General features: G+C 40.5%; 1 protein-coding gene across 4 annotated transcripts in view; it reads right to left on the reverse strand.

The window, feature by feature from the left end:
- The window catches only part of palm2akap2 (PALM2 and AKAP2 fusion), an 81,410-nt gene that overhangs the window by 31,010 nt on the left and 35,680 nt on the right, over positions 1–14,720 (reverse strand). For all 4 annotated transcript variants that reach the window (XR_013133691.1, XM_077019580.1, XM_077019581.1 and 1 more), the window contains one exon: positions 11,790–11,875. Coding sequence is in view for 3 of the 4 variants with exons in the window: in XM_077019580.1 (XP_076875695.1) it covers positions 11,790–11,875 (86 nt within the window). In the remaining variant the exon portion in view is untranslated. The remainder of the gene's footprint in view (positions 1–11,789; positions 11,876–14,720) is intronic.

Consider the following 14,720-nt stretch of genomic DNA (forward strand, 5'->3'; position numbering starts at 1 on the left):
ATCAATAGCTCCAAGGCGTGGCCAAATTTACTTAAACAGCCATATCTCAGCAACGCTTTGACCGATCTTCATAAAATTTTAACAGTTGTTAGGGCACATGACTCCGAGGTCATAGGTCAAAGCTGGCCACAATTGTCCAATAGGGGGCGCTATAACATGGGAAAAACTGTATCTCAGAAACCATTAGTCACATCAAGCCAAAACTTTACAGGCATCATCAGGGGCCCAAGTGATATCAAGACACACAATGATGACATCATCACTCAAAAAACATGGCCGCCATGAGCCAATTAATTTTTATTTGAATTAATTGGCCATTTGACAGACTTACCATTGGCCAAACAACATGAAACCTCACCACTGTGCATATCTCAGGACTATGTGTCATGCTGTGCAGTTTTGAAACATTTGGCCACTAGGTGGCGCTATTTGTGAAAATCATGCATAACTCCTCCAAATTTTCACTTAGGAACATGCAACTTGTTTCTTTTTATTCCTTGCAGTAGACCTGACAACTTTGCAATTACAAGTCCTATTAAAAAATGCATACTTTTGTCACATTCATCAATTGTTTGAAAATAGCTCTTTAAGAACTAGTCATAGGAATTTGATCCAATTATGGCAAAATTGCTATGAGCATAATCAGTAGACTCTGTAGGTAAAAAGTGATTAAAAAATTTTTGGATTTTTATTTTTCTGATTGGTCCATTTTCCCATTATATCATTGTGGCCATGCCATATATGACCTATATTGCTATAACTCATAAACCATGTATGCAATCAACTCCCAATTTGAAAGGCTTTTATATCCTGAAGTCCTTGTGAGGCATGCCAAGTTTGGTTCAAATTGGCCTGTCGGGGGCGCTACAGTACCCAAAAAACGAAGAAAACATAAAAACTCATGCTGCAATCTTGTTATGCAGAATACAGACAAGTAATTGGTCTTGTATGATCCAGATCAATAAGTTATATAACATTGCAATTGCATCTTATAACAAAAAGTGCACTGCCTGACCAGAAATGAACCTTTTAATTCACCAAAATGTCATATTGCATTACTGAGATTAATGAGATATAAGTATGATAGTACTTGGGCTCCATCTAGTGGCCAAACACCGAAACTGACTGAAAACTATTGCTCACATGAAACACCACACAAACACACACAAAGCTGATCTCAGCATGTGATTTAGTTCTGTGATTTGAATCATTTTGCCAATACACATTATTTTGATCCTTTTGGCCCTTTAGTGCCTCAACTGAATCTTTTTTTTACATAAAGTACACTGCCTGACCAGAAATGAACCTTTTAAGTCACCAAAATGTCCTATTTCATTAATGAGATTAATGAGATATCAGTATGGTAGTACTTGGCCTCCATCTAGTGGCCATATACCGGAACGGACTGAAAACTATTACATGAAACACCACACAAACACACACAAAGCTGATCTCAGCATGTGATTTAGTTCTGTGATCTGACTCAATTTCCCAATACACATTATTTTGATCCTTTTGGGCCTTTGGTGCCCCAATTGAACCTTTTTTTGCACATTGATTTATTTATGCATTTTTTTCCACTCAAATAGCTTCTTTTCACATTTAGGGTCTAAAGGACCTTTTGGGCCTCTGCCTATTGAGGCCAAGAGGCCTATTCGTGTGTGAACCCGCCAATTGCCGCTTGCGGCTATATTTAGGGTTCACACACGTAGTGTGGGAAACCTATTGTAATTGTCGGGTTTTTTCTTTCTTATTATTATTATTTTTCTCCGCATAAAACGCATACTGCAGCCTAGACCGTAAGGCCCAGAGACACCAAACTTGGCAGAATGGTGTAGTCTCTTTGCGAGACCGTGCCAAAGCACAGAGACCCACATTGGCCTGATGGTGGCGCTATAGCGCACCATTTTGCGTTTTGGTCCATATCTCCCAAACCGTAGGGCCTAGACACAAAATTCCACTTCAGGTGCATTCCTTGGCTTCAGACAAACAAAAAAGCCTCAAGAACCATTAAGCTCCGCCTACTTAGATTTTTTGCTAATTTGCATAATATGCAAAACCTACTTTTTTATACTAGTCCCTGGGTTTTCATCGGATCACCACAACCTTGGTGTCAAAATATTCAGGAGAATCTCATTATCAAAGTTGCTTAAAAACATTTTGAGATTTGCATACAGTCTGGTTGTCACATGTCAATCAATAGCTCCAAGGCGTGGCCAAATTTACTTAAACAGCCATATCTCAGCAACGCTTTGACGGATCTTCATAAAATTTTAACAGTTGTTAGGGCACATGACTCCGAGGTCATAGGTCAAAGCTGGCCACGATTGTCCAATAGGGGGCGCTATAACATGGGAAAAACTGTATCTCAGAAACCGTTAGTCACATCAAGCCAAAACTTTACAGGCATCATCAGGGGCCCAAGTGATATCAAGACACACAATGATGACATCATCACTCAAAAAACATGGCCGCCATGAGCCAATTAATTTTTATTTGAATTAATTGGCCATTTGACAGACTTACCATTGGCCAAACAACATGAAACCTCACCACTGTGCATATCTCAGGACTATGTGTCATGCTGTGCAGTTTTGAAACATTTGGCCACTAGGTGGCGCTATTTGTGAAAATCATGCATAACTCCTCCAAATTTTCACTTAGGAACATGCAACTTGTTTCTTTTTATTCCTTGCAGTAGACCTGACAACTTTGCAATTACAAGTCCTATTAAAAAATGCATACTTTTGTCACATTCATCAATTGTTTGAAAATAGCTATTTACAAACTAGTCATAGGAATTTGATCCAATTATGGAAAAATTGCTATGACCATAATCAGTAGACTCTGTAGGTAAAAACTGAGTAAAAAAATGTTGGATTTTTATTTTTCTGATTGGTCCATTTTCCCATTATATCATTGTGGCCATGCCATATATGACCTATATTGCTATAACTCATAAACCATGTATGCAATCAAGTCCCAATTTGAAAGGCTTTTTTATCCTGAAGTCCGTGTGAGGTATGCCAAGGTTGGTTCAAATTGGCCTGTCGGGGGCGCTACAGTACCCAAAAACCTAAGAAAACATAAAAACACATGCAGCAATCTTGTTATGCAGAATACAGACAAGTAATTGGTCTTGTATGATCCAGATCAATAAGTTCTATAACATTGCAATTGCATCTTATAACAAAAAGTGCACTGCCTGACCAGAAATGAACCTTTTAATTCACCAAAATGTCATATTGCATTACTGAGATTAATGAGATATCAGTATGGTAGTACTTGGGCTCCATCTAGTGGCCAAACATCGGAACGGACTGAAAACTATTTCTCACATGAAATACCACACAAACACACACACAAAGCTGATCTCAGCATGTGATTTAGTTCTGTGATTTGAATCATTTTGCCAATACAAATTATTTTGATCCTTTTGGGCCTTTAGTGCCCCAATTGAACATTTTTTTGCACATTGATTTATTTGTGCATTTTTTCCACTCAAACAGCTTCTTTTGGGTCTAAAGAACCTATTGGGTCTATTGCCTATTGAAGCCAAGTGGCCTATTCGTGTGTGAACCCGCCAATTGCCGCTTGCGGCTATTTAGGGTTCACACACGTAGTGTGGGAAACCTATTGTAATTGCTGAGATTTTTCTTATTATTATTATTATTATTATTATTTTTCCCCCTGTAAAACGCATACTGCAGCCTAGACCGTAAGGCCCAGAAAGACCAAACTTGCCAGCAAGGTGCAGCAGGTGTGCAATGAGAGAAATAGAGAAGGGGACCCACATTGGCCTGATGGTGGCGCTATAGCGCACCATTTTGCGTTTTGGTCCATATCTCCCAAACCGTAGGGCCTAGAAACAAAATTCCACTTCTGATGGATTCCTTGGCTCAAGCCAAACAAAAAAGCCTCAAGAACCATTAAGCTCCGCCTACTTAGATTTTTTGCTAATTTGCATAATATGCAAAACCTACTTTTTTGTACTAGTCCCTGGTTTTTCATCGGATCACCACAAGCTTGGTGTCAAAATATTCAGGAGAGTCTCATTATCAAAGTTGCTTAAAAACATTTTGAGATTTGCATACAGTTTGGTTGTCACATGTCAATCAATAGCTCCAAGGCGTGGCCAAATTTACTTAAACAGCCATATCTCAGCAACGCTTTGACCGATCTTCATAAAATTTTAACCGTTGTTAGGGCACATGACTACGAGGTCATACGTCAAAGCTGGCCACGATTGTCCAATAGGGGGCGCTATAACATGGGAAAAACTGTATCTCAGAAACCATAAGTCACATCAAGCCAAAACTTTACAGGCATCATCAGGGGCCCAAGTGATATCAAGACACACAATGATGACATCATCACTCAAAAAACATGGCCGCCATGAGCCAATTAATTTTTATTTGAATTAATTGGCCATTTGACAGACTTACCATTGGCCAAACAACATGAAACCTCACCACTGTGCATATCCCAGGACTATGTGTCATGCTGTGCAGTTTTAAAACATTTGGCCACTAGGTGGCGCTATTTGTGAAAATCATGCATAACTCCTCCAAATTTTCACTTAGGAACATGCAACTTGTTTCTTTTTATTCCTTGCAGTAGACCTGACAACTTTGCAATTACAAGTCCTATTAAAAAATGCATACTTTTGTCACATTCATCTATTGTTTGAAAATAGCTATTTACAAACTAGTCATAGGAATTTGATCCAATTATGGAAAAATTGCTATGAGCATAATCAGTAGACTCTGTAGGTAAAAACTGATTAAAAAAATGTTGGATTTTTATTTATCTGATTGGTCCATTTTCCCATTATATCATTGTGGCCATGCCATATATGACCTATATTGCTATAACTCATAAACCATGTATGCAATCAACTCCCAATTTGAAAGGCTTTTATATCCTGAAGTCCTTGTGAGGTATGCCAAGTTTTATTCAAATTGGCCTGTCGGGGGCGCTACAGTACCCAAAAACCTAAGAAAACATAAAAACTCATGCTGCAATCTTGTTATGCAGAATACAGACAAGTAATTGGTCTTGTATGATCCAGATCAATAAGTTCTATAACATTGCAATTGCATATTATAACAAAAAGTGCACTGCCTGACCAGAAATGAACCTTTTAATTCACCAAAATGTCATATTGCATTACTGAGATTAATGAGATATGAGTATGGTAGTACTTGGGCTCCATCTAGTGGCCAAACATCGGAACGGACTGAAAACTATTTCTCACATGAAATACCACACAAACACACACACAAAGCTGATCTCAGCATGTGATTTAGTTCTGTGATTTGAATCATTTTGCCAATACACATTATTTTGATCCTTTTGGGCCTTTAGTGCCCCAATTGAACATTTTTTTGCACATTGATTTATTTGTGCATTTTTTCCACTCAAACAGCTTATTTTGGGTCTAAAGGACCTATTGGGTCTATTGCCTATTGAAGCCAAGTGGCCTATTCGTGTGTGAACCCGCCAATTGCCGCTTGCGGCTATATTTTTTCTTATTCTTTTGCCCATTTTTTGACATAAAATGCATCGTGCAGCCTAGACCGTAATGCCTAGAAAACCCAATCTTGGCAAAAAGGTTCAGTTACCTCCAAGGACCAGATTCCCATACAGGGACCCCAAATTGGCCTGATGGTGGCGCTATAGCAGACCATATTGACTTTTTGTCCATATCTCCTACACCGTAGGTCCTAGAACCAAAATTCCAGTTCCTATGCATTCCTTGACTAAATTCAATAGGACAATTAATATACAACCATTAAGCTCCGCCCACTTAGATTTCGAGTTAATTTGCATAATGTGCAAAATCACACACATCTTTGAGCGCGAACTAGTCCCTGGATTTTTCACATACGTGCACATATGTGGTATCAAAACGTTCAGAAGAGTCTGAACTTTAAAATGTATCCAACAAAAATGCTAATTTCTTCACTACCTAGTCAGTATAAGCCAATCAAATGAGGGGGCGTAAATTCAATAGTAAATTTTGCACAAATGGAACTCTAACTTAAGAAAACTTGCATGTAATGAGATGGCACTTCACAGACAGCTTCCGTGTGAGGGTCTGGGGCAGCTCGCAGTGGTTGCCATACCTCACCTGCTAGGGGGCGCTATAACATGCAAAAATTTGCCCCATGCACTCAGATTGGCCGATCCACATGAAACTTGACAGACATCATCTATGGGCCTCTGGAAACCAGGTCCTAAAGCAGACATGCCATACTTCCAAAATGGCTGACGTAATCGGCCAATCAGTGATCGGCACGCGTTTGACAGGCTTACCATTGGTCGATCTGCACGAAACCTCTTGGGTGTGGACAAGTGCACGCCCCCTATGACATAATCCAGCCGGGTGTCGATTGGCCACTGGGGGGCGCTATTGCAAAAAAAGCAAGTGTATCCCCTACATAATTCCACTTGGGAACATGCAATTGGACTCTTTTGATTCCTTGCAGTAGTGCGAACAACTTTCCCATTACATGTCCTATTAAAAAATGCACAGTTTATTTACAGTTAATAATAGTTTGAAATCATCACTTTTCATACTCCTCCTAGGATTTTCATACTATCATGTCAAGCAAAGTCTTATAATACTCTACAGAGTGTGAAATCAAAAAACAATCCAAAGATTTTGGATTTGAGGACACTTATACCTGCTAAATATTTTTTTAATGGACAGCATCGATACATATAATATTCATATTCTTAAAGCTCTTTCATATTTTACCCAATTCTGACCAAAATGCACAAGCCCATTCAGAATCCCATCCTGAACAAATTTGTCAAGTTTCATCTAAATCGGTTATCGTATGGCTCTACAGTGCAGTATTATATACAATGCATAAGAATGCATGTAAAGTCCCTCTGTCACCTTCTCCTTCTCACACGCACGCAAGCTGAAACTCACACTCTCAGTCTCTCTCACACTCTCACCCACATTCCCCCTCCCATCTCTGTGCCCTAAGTAAACATTGCTCTGGCTACCTAGATCTCTCTGTGTCTATTAACCAGGCACACACACATACAGGCACAAGCAGGCCTTCCTATAGCATTCACAATTGACACTTCCCTAGCCATACCCACCCATATCTCAGTGACTAACACATGCTTATACAAACTGATATTTGGCTTCTTTTTTGTCTCTCTCTCACACAAACACAGACACACACACCTTTATACCTATATGTATGTATAGTTTCTATGTATACTTATGTATGTATGTATTAGTATATGTTGTCATAGTTTGAATACATATACTACCACACACACACACACACACACACACACACACACACACACACACACACACACACACACACACACACACACACTTCTACCTAAATGTATGTATAGTTTGTATGCATATCTATAGTATATGTATAGTATATGTCAGTCATACCAGTGATGTCAGTCATATCAGACATGCCAGTCCAGTCATGTCAGTTATATCAGTCATGTCAGTGATGCCAGTCATGTTCTGCCAGTCATGTAAGTCATGTCAGTCATATCAGTCATGTCAGTCCAGTCATGTCAGTCAAATCTTCAAATCATTACAGTCATGCCAGTTATGTCAGTCATATCAGTCATGTTAATTTTGTTCGTCATGCCAGTGATGTCATTCCAGTCATGCCAGTCATATCAGTTATGTCAGTAATGCCAGTCATGTCAGTCATGCCAGGCTTTGCAGACTACATTCATACTTTGAATACACAGGCAGTCATGTTAGGCGTGCTACGTGTACAAGGAGTGAAATAACAAAGCATAGTCTCTGGCTCCCTCAATCTCTCTCTGTCAGTAATATAGAGGCCCAATCATGTATAGACAAGTGCAGGCCTTCCTATACTGTTCACATACATGCAGCTCTAGCCAGATGTGCTATTTTTGTGTCTCCCTTTCTGACACACGCAGATGTCATCACACTCTACATCTGTAGAGCACACACTGGCCAAACCCAAACAGCTTTTTTTCACTTTTAGGTCTAAAGGACCTTTTGGGCTTCCTTTTGCCTACTGAGGCCAAAATGCCTATTGGTGTGTGAACCCGCCAATCGCCGCTTGCGGCTATATTTTAGTAATGTTATTTAGTCAGCCTTACGTAGACCACAGGTGGAAACATAGAGGAAAACACAGCCTGCAGGTTTCTACTGATACTTGTTTTCAGCTGCAGAGTACATGATACCTGTCGGCACCAAGTTACCCGTCACTCCTTCCATTACAGTGAAAGGACACAACCAGAGAACTAACAACTTATATCTTATATCTGACTCCTCGACAAGATATAATGTCAGAGGGGAAACCCCTTTCACCTATTGAGGATTATACAGGGACAGTTTGTTGCATGTATAATTTAACGGCACAAGGCTTGTTAACAGATAATTTGCAGTCAACAACACTGGTGTGAACAGCAGCAGTCCTGCTAGAATGGCTCGTGGTGTTTTGGGAATGTTTTGTCGGGGTACGACGGGGTAGATGGGATATGTGTGCAGCCACGCTGGCACTTGGCCCGACAGTGTTTTAGAATTCCTCCGAATGTCGGCTTCCTGTTATGCTGCTCTTCATTCACTGCCTCCCACGTCTGCAGTGTCTCAGCTGGGGCTACTCCATCCATTGGTGGCCCAGGTTTAACAGGGTGTGGTGGACACGGTGTTCAAGGGGACCTCTAGGTTCTGTATCTAGCCTGTTAATGTGAGGAGGAGGACAGGGATGCGTGTGTGTTTATCCCTCCCTCTTCAGATAATGTCACCTTGTATTACGAGTGACTTTCCGACATCTTATTCACCATGTTCCACATCAGTGGCACTACAGGTCTTCTAAGGACAGACTTGGCCAAAGAAAGATGTATTAGAGTTCTACTGCTGTGCTCAGCAGTCACATTAAAGGTAATGTAACAAAATGCACCACCTATAACAAAACGTGTACATACCTGGTTTATTTGTACAGTTTAGGGGATTGTACATATCTGGTTTATTTTAGTACAGTTTAGGGGATAAGATATTGTAGCTGACTGTAACTGCTGTTCAGTTCTTTGATGCAGTCTGCATTGTCCTGGGTTTTCTGACTGGTATTTTAAAAGAATAAGCTGTGCTTTCAAGGGAAATAGTGCCTCCACTGGTCCACCAGACGTGGGCTGGGTCCCAGTAACAAGACCTGCACTGACCTAGGATTGAAACTTTCTCCATAGCCTTAAAATGCTTTTCATGGCTAAATAGTGGCTGAATGTGTAACACCAGTGAAGATCCTTTGGTATTTTGAAACAGCTTAATTCTTATTCCATTTGGCAGGTTTGCACTCTTGGCTCTTTCCAGAGCAGACAGATTCACCTAAGGTAATCTTTACTCAGAAAAGAAATCAGATGCTCTGTTGAAGAGCATAATGGTCATTTGTAACGATGCAGTAAGCGGTTCAGGGTAAGGACCACCGAAATCCGCATCCAATCGGATGCAATTCCAAAGCAAATACAGTCATTAAATTCACAGTTGTGCAAGGGATAATAACGGCAGTATATTTATGACAGCACTATGTTGTATTGCACGGGTACATCTAATAGGCAGCAGCGTAGGTAAAACATTCCACATAGACCTACAAGGAAATCAAAGTGGCAGCTGAGTAACGTAACACGAGATGCTGAATTAAAAGTACATTAGCTGTTTAAACCGATGCGGTTTGAATGTCACTAACCTATTCAGATTGCCTGGATTTTTGTAAGGCAAACCCATACGTGCAGCTGTATCGGACGACAAACATTAACTTTTGAGAGCTTCACACAAGCGTATAGAAGAAGTTTCATCTCTCTATTAATACTTCATATTCATAACGGAGTTCCGAGGCACACATAAATGCTGCAAGCGGTGGGAAAACCTCCGCAGTCCGCTCGCAACGCTGACCTTTGTCGGAAATGCAGCCATCTGCGCGATTACTTATTCACACGATTAACCAAACGACTAAAACAGCCTCGACCGACGTCGCCATTCACGCGCACGCCGTTTGTTCGGCATCCTTCACGCGCACTAAACGTCTAACGCTTTATTTAACCCTCCGTAGCACAGTCGTTTCGCAGCACTTGAAAATAACATAAAGCTGACCGTTACCTTTCACCAGCGTACGGCATCAAACACCGGTGGCTCAGCTCCTCAAATAAACGGACGTGCGTTGAGGCGAAAACACCGCGTGCACCGCCGCACGACGCCTCGTGCATTCAGGACGCCTCGTGCATTCAGAAAGTCTGAGGAAGTCTATATGGAGATATCAGTTGCGTGCAGTGCTCCTCGCGCGTCCGTGGAGTGGTTGTTGCAGCGGTTCTGTCTGGGGTGACATTGAGCGCTGTGCGCACGAGCTTGCTCGGTCGTCTCGCGTGCGCGGAGTGTTCCGTCCTGTCTGTGGCTCCGAGCACGCCCTCTGAATAATGAATAGAGAGTGTAGCCCAGTCCTGGAGGTTTCTCTCCCATTCTAGGGCAATCAGGAACTGATCACAGGGACTATACAATGCGCCTGGCTTTTCGCTCAGGTTACAGCTCGCCATTCAACTGCACAACAATTTGGCCCCCCATCCTGCCTTTGTCCGCCGACTACCAAATAGGAACCGAACGCAACACGCACGCGGGCGCCAGTGGTGGACGGTGAAATGCGACTGAGGCATTTTTGTTGGACAATAACAAATACACGCAGTACACGGTCTCTAGAACAATTGAGCTGTGTGACAATGCCAAGACACACGACCACCTGCAAAGTCAGAATGGCATCTGAAGAATGTCTTCCTGGTAGATTTGTGTAACGACATCCACATAACACTTGGGCAATATGACATTAGATTGATTGCTTCCAGAAACTGTTTACATGCAATTTTCCACGTACACTCTCTCTCTCTCGCTCTCTCTCTCTCTCTATCTTTCTCCTCATCTAGCTCAGATCACTTTCTCATATGCACAGTTCACTTTAGGCATCACTACTTATTTTGGAACAAAAACAAGGTTCTAGAGATTTGGGCCACTTGGTTTGGGGCCAAGTCCCAGTGAGACTCCTCTTTGCTTATCGTTAATCATGCACATTCTATTTTCTAATATGTCTTTCTGATTCAGCTAAGAAAACAGCAGAATGCCTCAGAATGACTCTTAACCAAGAACAGCCAAAGCCCTGAACAGAAGCTAGGCTTCTTCTGGATGCTGCAGCAGTGATATTCAGTTGGCTGCTGGAGTGTATACACACACAGATGATCACTAACCACGCTCACAGTGTAATAACGTTATAACTATATCCTAATCGGGTTGTAAATGGGTGTGGGAAACACTGTCCAGAGGCACACAAGACATTAGAGCCATGCTCCATCCCCGACTGTGTCTGGCACACGGTTTGTTGTGACTACCTCTGTGGAAGAGCAAAACACGAGGGCCACAGCTCACTGGTGTGTTGGCAAGAGACAAAAAAAAAATACAGATACAAATGAAAATGAATATATTGGTTTTGGTGCATCCTCGTGGTTTCTTAAGGGAACACATTACCTATTCCTGTTCGCTTTCCTATAGTGCGGTCCAATATTGTTTATCTATTCCTTTGAACTCATGGTATACATAAATAGACACTATGTATAAATAGGACACACGAGGCCTTTCAACAAATGACACATTCAGAGCCTTTGAAATGATCTGTGCTGTATAATATCTGTCTAGTTCATGTGAGAAACAAAGGCAGGAGATGTGCATACATGTGCAGCACGTGTGTGGTAGGGGCTGCGTGCCACCCCGTCCCCACTAGACTCACCGCAGGACTGTGTGTGGGTCTCACCGCAGCTCCTGAGAAGAGGCCACTCTCCGTGGTCAGCAGCACACACCGAGCCTTCTCGCTGCCTGCAACACAGGGCCACAACAACCCACCATGTATTTATACAGCACGGATTACATGGAAGGCTACAGAATGGATTTCTCTGCTAGCCATTCAAACCTGGAACGGTTTGCTGGAAATCAGTGAGTCAGACTGTTGACTTGATCACATGGATTTAATGGTGATTCATCCATCTACAGACAGGTCACTGTGGACTTACAGAACGCCTTGATATTGTTTTCCCAGCTGAGTGTGTAGACGTTTAGCAGAAATGTTTATTATTATGTTTTTTTATCACTATCATACAGGCATCAGATATGTTTATAGTTGTCTATGCCATTTGTTAATGGTGACCTTACTCTTGCCTGAGTCTTGTACATGTTCATTAACACAGTATAGTGTTATAGTTATAGTTTAGTGAATAGCGTACAACAGGATTGGAGCACTATATGACCATTTTCATATATATATATATATATATATATATATATATATATATATATATATTTGTAAAAGGCTGGAAATGAGGGCTATTTAGAGACATGACATGTGAGTTGTTAGGCAAAGGGCTGGGGGAGAGAGGCAGGCGGAGTTCAGAGAGCACAAAGCTACATGATAGCAGAGCTCCTCCCCCCCCCCGAACTTTTTGGCTTCTTCCTCTCACTATGCACGTGTCTGTGAATTTGTGTTATTACAGACATTTTTTTACTGTATGTCCCATACATTCACACTTCTGGACACTTTGACACTTTACAGTACATCCCGTACATTTGCACTACTGGACATCAGTTTTACAGAATTTCCCTTTTACTCTGATTGGGATACTTGCACGCTTGTATAGTCTTTGTATTGTTTGTAAATGTCATATAAGTTATTGTTAATTTTTTGCACCTCTATAGTTGTATTACACAGGTCAACAGCATTTTTGGGGCCAAAGATATTTCAACGAATTTAGGGTAACTTTGGGGTGCTGATTCTGAATATGTCATCAGTTTTGCCAGATTGGCTCAAGTTTTTGAGATTTTTCGTGAAATGTGTAAAAAAAACACACTATGTGTGGTGCCCAAGACTTGTCTTGGTCCCCAAGCATAACCCCAAAATAGGCCAAATACACTTTTTTTATGAAGTCTGTTATGTTTCTTCTATGTTTTTGCAGTGTATATTCACCACAAATGTAACAGAATGTGTCTGGATCGTTATTACAACTTCTTCTTGTGCTATAAATGCTATATGCTAATGCTATATAAGTGCTATAAATAAGATACCAAAAATCTCAAAAACTTGAGCCAATCTGGCAAAACTGATAGCATATTCAGAATCAGCACCCCAAAAATACCCCAAATTCATTAAAATATTTTGGGCACCAGTAAATTTTTTTTTTTGTTGACCTGTGTTATTACTGTGATTGTATGTACTTCCAGTATTTCTTTTTGTCACTCTTATTACTGTGAGTTGTACTACTCTGTTGTATTGTGTAATTACTACTGGCTGCTAAATTTCCTTCGGGATCAATAAAGTATATACCTACCTATACCTACCTATATTTTCCATTTTACTTCACATACAACAAAGAAAATTTAACAATCGAAATATAAAAAAAACTGAAGAAATGCGTAACTCTCTCCCTCCTTCCCCTAAAATCTAACTAAAACAAAGTTTGTCTCACAGGAGGCATATGGCATTTCACTGATGGTGGGGATTAATTACGTTTGACATGCACTCATACACAGGCTTCTATAGACAGCATTATTTTAGCTTCACACTAGATGCTTCCAGTGCAGTCTCACTCTGTCGTTGGAATTACTGTGACCTGCTGATAATAACTACGCTGTAACCGAGCCATGCAGAGAGGGATTCAACTGGCTGTGAATACGGTATTTTGAATCAAATAGGGCATCTGTGGAAAATATGGGCAATGTACTAACACAGAGCACTCTTTAAAAGTAGTGTGGCTTATCAGTTAATGTGCTGCTCTCAGCACTAAATGATAAACTGTAAATGCTTGTCAAAGTGATTTCAGGAATTCAGAGTTCAGTATCGATGCTGAAAATGATAACACTCCTGCAGAATAGCATTGCAATTGTAGGTCTGCCCACCTTCAGTGGATAAGACACAGAAATTGGTGACAAGCAATTTATGCTACAACCATTAACACCTAATTTGATCATCGCATGTCTTATTGACTTAAATGCATAATTAATAAAGTGATAACCCCCACTCAGTTCTATACATCCTGACCTGGATATGAGCTCATTTCATTATAAACAAGTAATGGGCGAGATTAGTCCTGATTAGTCCTGTAGCCTCATGTTGTTATCATATGAAAACCAGACAGCAGTTTATGAGGAGAGTCATATCGGTTTGCACAGCTTTTGGGATGCTTGTCTTTAGATTAAATCAAGATGATGACAAAATGTTAAAAGTTAAGTTTACATTGCATAGGGATGTAAAAGTCCAGTGCAAAACGTAATCTAGGTAATGTTGGAACACAGCCTTTGGTAATCATGTGGAATGGCACTATGTTTCAAATATAGTTTTTTAAGCAATTGAACAGCAATGTGCTGTTTGGACAGTGAAGTTGCAAATTAAACTTAGGTATAAAAATATTTTATTTATTAAAAATATTTATTTGAGCCATCTTAATATTTTTGCCCAAATTATATTTTTTGTTAATTGTCTGTTCAGCTGACTGAATAAATACATAATTCTTTCTAACAAGACATTTTAAGTCATATTCAATATCATAATATAATTCAACATTTTAAATGTTTAAATAAATAACTACTGTTTCACCTGTCCAGTGGGTGGTCATTATCTTTTCCCCCCTCACATTTGGGCCTGGGTGTCTGAGGGGTCGCTGTAGTATTTTGT

The sequence above is a fragment of the Brachyhypopomus gauderio genome, chromosome 10 (genome assembly GCF_052324685.1).
Source record: "Brachyhypopomus gauderio isolate BG-103 chromosome 10, BGAUD_0.2, whole genome shotgun sequence".
NCBI lineage: Eukaryota > Metazoa > Chordata > Actinopteri > Gymnotiformes > Hypopomidae > Brachyhypopomus > Brachyhypopomus gauderio.